This window comes from Ixodes scapularis, unplaced genomic scaffold (assembly GCF_016920785.2).
Source record: "Ixodes scapularis isolate PalLabHiFi unplaced genomic scaffold, ASM1692078v2 ptg001361l_1___fragment_2___debris__unscaffolded, whole genome shotgun sequence".
Classification (NCBI taxonomy): domain Eukaryota; kingdom Metazoa; phylum Arthropoda; class Arachnida; order Ixodida; family Ixodidae; genus Ixodes; species Ixodes scapularis.
Window position 1 is genome coordinate 448935 of NW_024610146.1, and position 5229 is coordinate 454163.

Here is a 5229-nt window from a genome sequence, read left to right on the forward strand (position 1 = left end):
ATTTTAATTATTTAAAAAACGTTGATGCATTACTCTGAATTTTAACCGAAATATAAAACGAATTTAAACAAAAAATGCTTTACCAGTGGATTGCATAGAAAAGAAATACTGCGGTAAATGTTTTACGTATTCTTTTTCCTCCTTCTTTTGTGATACAGAAAGTTATTTCACTCTTCTGTCATTTTAGGTGCTTATATTCAGGTTATTGAACGTTCTGTTTACATATCTAACTACATTTGCAGGTTATGGAGAAGCTACCTCAAACATTCATGCTTCAATCAGCTTTAGATCTTCAGCAAGCAGAATGTTATTATCACCATTTCTACAATCACACCGAGCGAAATCAGACCTACAGAAAATATGGTTATAAATTTATCTACAATCGTCATACGTAAGTATTAAATGTATTAATAACATTACAATCTGTATCGTGCGTGTATCACAAAAACAAATCGGCGTTTTAACCTGTTTCCTTGCAGATTTCGTAAAACTTTCTATGTAAAAAACGTGACTGGGTACAACATCTCTATGGCCGAAAAACCAGGTTGAGTTCAAGTTTAATTTTTAAAATCTTAATTCGTTCAATCGGGTGGTCGGTTACATTACGAACAACGTCTCAAGTCTTTTGCTAACAAAATGGATATCGACTTATGAGTATACTTCGATCGGATTATTTGCTAAGTCTGTAGGCCATCGCGTATAGTTTTATTTTTATGTCTACGCCAAATTAGGACATACGCTTTATATCTTTAAAGCAATTTTGCAATTCGTAATTTAATTCATTTACATTCAAGTAGCTTTGATGGTTGTGCCTCATTCGTTTCGTTGTACTTGAGAAGCTTTTGATGCGGTCTCCTTTAAACATTGCGCTGATTAGTTAAGGAACATGTGGGTCGTGTTAATATTGTGTACGTGCTATGAATGTATGCCAGTACGCAACCTGTCAGCTTTCCCCTTACGTCGTGTATATCTGTGCCACCAATGGCATTTTAGGTCGGCATGCAATCTGTTGTTCCGTAATCACCTCGAATGTACGGGTGTGCTTCAAGATAGGAATTCGCAGAGAGCCCACATGCTTCACATGCTGCAGCAAAGTTATCTCAGATTGCTCCGTTCCCAATTTAATTGCAATAGACTTGCTTTTCAAGAATACGGTAATTTGGTCGAGTTTTTGTCTGTGACAATATTCCATATACTTTTCAACAGAAGCTCCTGTGACATTCTCTCGCCAAATATTGTTTTCGAACATGCGATCTTGTATGATAATAAGAAACCCGGACCCAAGGAAGTCTAAAGGTGGGTACCAAATCTATCTTGAGCACAAGTGGAGTCTGTTGACGGTTCGAAACATTGACATCAAATAAATGTTTACATTTAACCGTGTATTATATTAGGCAACTGAACAGCGCGCATACGAATATTACCTGTGCTCAGAGTATTGAATACCGTTTAGAAAATAAATATTCCTTTTAAGTTCTACGATTTAACAGTAATGTTAGCTAATCTTGTGTAAAAGCGTTTTGTTGTAAAGTAGCGTCCACCTATAAAACCAGAAACACAATCATCTCGTACTTACAAAGATGCCGAGATGCGGTCACAACTGATATTCTGCGTGCGAAAACCTGTAACTTGACACCAGTATTAGTTTCTTCTGACATACCTTGACCTTGGGCAGGGGAGAAGAAAGACATAATAAGGGACAACACGCGACGACCAACAGAGCTTGAGGTTTATTAAAAACATCCCTTCATAGGGATAGGACACCCCAGTCGACACCAGAAAACTCTTTACAAGCACACCTCTACTACTGGCACCTCCCCCTGAAAAGTGTATAGACAGAATAAGCCTTTTGTCACAAAGTACTGCGTGCGAAATAATAGTGGCGTCGTTGAGCTGCATGCTGTTAACATCTGTGACATAGAGGCGATTGCCAGTCGTTTATAAGCGCACGTATGAAACGCATTCACTGAGCAATTTCTTCCTGTGTAATTATCTATTTTAATTTTTTTTTGCATCTTATTAACAAACTTTACAATTCAAGCAAAGTATAACGCTAAAAAGTTTCTAGAGAACAAATTACACTACGACATGACAATAGCTATAGAGCAGGGCTGGGCAGTATCTGCTATACAAATGTATGGCGACAATGTATTAAATGTACTTTCTTGTATACATAATTTTATATCGAAATACCCATAACGCAAGTTTTATTCTTTGTTTTAAAGGTATTAACCTAATAACGACTTGTTTTTGAATTTGTAAAATGGCGTTTTTATATATACAGGAGTGTTCTGCAGTCTTCCTTCGTGTTCAAATTGTAGCTATGGCAACTAAAAGCTGCTTTAACGTTTTGTTTAGCTAATACTTCCTTCAACAAGGCATAAGGTGAAAATTTAGTTTACGCAACAGTTCGATGTTATAATTAAAGCGGATTTCATTTTGCAGAATGTTACCTGATGGTCACAAAAGAACGCTTTTCTAAACCTCTAACAAGATGCAGAAACAAATTTGAAGAGCACTGTAAAGGTCCTGCTTTCAACTATACTATAGGTGGCTGTGATAAACCAGAGAACCATAACTAAAATTATATAAAAACTTTGAAGGTCAAGGAAATTTGATTATTCAAGTTATATAAACTTTATATTCGAAATCTCTTGGTTGGCTTCTTCATTTCTATGTCTGAACATCACAAATTGTCAAGGTAATAAAATTGTACAGTACCGGGTTAGAACCCTTTCTTATAGGCTGCAGTTATATTCCTGGTGTGCTTGACACCCGCAAATCACCTAATGACCTTTAAAATTTTAGGAGCTAGACTTCCACTTCGCCTAGAATGCGACCGAATCGTGCATAGTGCCGTCATGAAAATAAAAATAAAACGCTTGGGAAAAAGTACGTATTCTGATTGAGCGTTCTCATATTTTGGGCTTAGGTTGATTTCCTAGACACCTTTCACGAAGAAAACCTGTACGTCTTTATACCGGACTACACAGGTTCATACAGGGCACCAGACTTTACGCATCGTCCACTAACGTAGCTGTACGGTTTCCGGTATACAAATGCGGGTCACCCGGTATCGAATACCGGCCGCAGAATTGGGTTTCATGGTCACCGGTGAAGAGCTACAGTCAACACCGCTATGATGTTAGAGTAGACAGATCACAATGCCGGGCGACCGATATTCTCGTAATTGTACCGGTACGCTTATACCGCCTCTAAGATATATTTTCCCGGATGAAAAAGAAGAGACACTATAACAACGAACTGAAAAAAAGGTTCAGTCGGCAAAGCCGAGGCAGAAACCGAAGAAAGAGCAAGCGTCGAGAAAGCAACCACGAGCGTCAAAGGCGGCAGGAGCGAGCAATGGTGTGTCGGCGTAACAGCTGGCTAGGGCGAGAGGGAATGAGTCGGCAAGACCGGGCTCGGCTTTTTAAGGTGCAACCCCACCGTGCATGATGTTTTGGTGTTTTTTGACGGCTTATAACTCTCGTTCTATGTATCTTACAATTATAAAGTTAATGTCAAATTAAAGAGCTGTTTTTCGACGATCTTTTAATGTCTCAAAATTACGATTATTTTTAGTTGTTAGTTCATTATTTATCTTTTAATAGACCACAGTCTTTAATGTTGAAAAAATTATTTCTCGAGTTCTAACGTCCCATTGCCCACGATACTTTACGTGAGTGTTTGGTTGGATGTAATAAATTAAAAAAGTAAGCAACGAAGTGCACAGATAATGTATATTTAAAATAAAAAATAAAGTTTAAAATGGGGTATTTTATGGCGATATAAAAACGGAATCACGTCAACTGATCAAAATAACGAGACATTAAATTATGAAGCATCCTTCGATATTACATTTTCGAGAACTTCCATATTGATATATTACACGTTAAAAATGTTATAAGAGCTCAGTTTTCCTATTCAGTTACGGAAAATTGTAGTTTCTTAATATGAAGTACAGATGGCGACACGTGTTCAAGAACAGCTTGATGTGCATCTTCCGTCGTGTGCCGCTTGGAACGCCACGCGAAAGACAGAAAAAGCGCCTGATGTCAGGGTGTCAGATGCCGGGATACCCGCAGTGAGCGAGCCAGAGATGTCAGAAACACAACCGCGAGGCTGCGGGTGCACCACGGCTACTTTTGCGCTCGTTCTACTGTGCGTCGGTACACATTCCCGACGTGATCCAAACAAAATGGGCGCCATGAAATGCATTCTACCATTTCAGCTTCCGCCACGTATGCGAAAACATTTAATGTTTTTATAACTTGGAAACACCATTTTCGCAATCACACTATTCTTGTCGGAGTGGTTTGACTATATTTTGTTTCAGAAATCACCACGGTGGATCTTAAGTGCCAATGATATTAAAACAAAACACAAAACATTAAATCGTCTGAGTATCTCTGAGCCAACGCGATGGCCCATGAATCCATATTTGTCGTGTTTAAATATCGGCCGAGGTGCCCGCAATCCGACGGAGGCCAATCTGAGATTTCGGTTGCACATCAAAAGATCTCCAATTAGTCAAAATAAGCCCGCAATTTTTTTTATATTTTTTGTATTGAGGCATGTAAAGTGATTTTTGTTGGTTTGGCTTGTGAAACCCTAAGATCTGAATATTTGCCTTGCTTTACCTTAGTTTTGAGCGCAGCCAACGCTAGGGGCTGATAAAGCCAATGAAGCAGCGCCAAGAGCGCGAGGTCAAGCTGTTTGTTCTCTTTCTGTTCCTATGCGGTCGGGCTAAACTAGAAGAACTAAGTAAGCAACGCTTCATAGACATCTTGGTGCTTAAAATATTGGTTGCCAGTTATCTTAAGCTTTTGAAATCACAGGAAACGCCTTTCCGTCCTCCACAAAGGTTGAAACAGTTCGCGACAAAGCAAAGCAATATTACGCGAGCTGCCTGACACCGAAACTAATGCTGTGGAGGTAGCACTTTTGAATCATGACGATCGGCAGTTGCGTTTGAATGGTTACTAATTACTAAGATGGCGGCGCCCACAATAATATCGGGGGGAATAGTTTCGATACTCTAAAGGCCGGTTCAGACACTTGCCTTTGAGTGCGTTTGACTACGTTTCGTCGAGAACCGAAAGCGAGTCACCGGCACATCTGTGCTTCGTATGAAGCGTGGAATCCAATTCAAGGAATCATCTTGGCACGCGATATAAGCAGCAGGGATGTCCTGGTTTCTCGCAGCCGCAACGCAGCCACAACACAGTC

At 39.5% G+C, this 5229-nt stretch overlaps 1 protein-coding gene across 1 annotated transcript; it reads left to right on the plus strand.

The window, feature by feature from the left end:
* The first annotated feature begins 242 nt into the window (after positions 1-242).
* On the plus strand, positions 243-2597 carry LOC121834549. Its single transcript, XM_042288257.1, has 4 exons — positions 243-391; positions 480-544; positions 1207-1296; positions 2446-2597. The coding sequence occupies exons 1-4, from the start codon at positions 246-248 to the stop codon at positions 2580-2582; spliced, it is 438 nt and encodes a 145-aa protein (XP_042144191.1). The 5' UTR covers positions 243-245; the 3' UTR covers positions 2583-2597.
* Positions 2598-5229: the final 2632 nt, after the last annotated feature.

Excerpts from the sequence above, each read along its gene's own strand:
- LOC121834549 (XM_042288257.1), top strand. The coding sequence starts at position 246 with ATGGAGAAGCTACCTCAAACATTCATGCTTCAATCAGCTTTAGATCTT. Across the intron at positions 392-479 it reads TTTATCTACAATCGTCATAC|ATTTCGTAAAACTTTCTATG; the intron begins GTAAGTATTAAA and ends GTTTCCTTGCAG. Across the intron at positions 1,297-2,445 it reads GGACCCAAGGAAGTCTAAAG|AATGTTACCTGATGGTCACA; the intron begins GTGGGTACCAAA and ends TTCATTTTGCAG.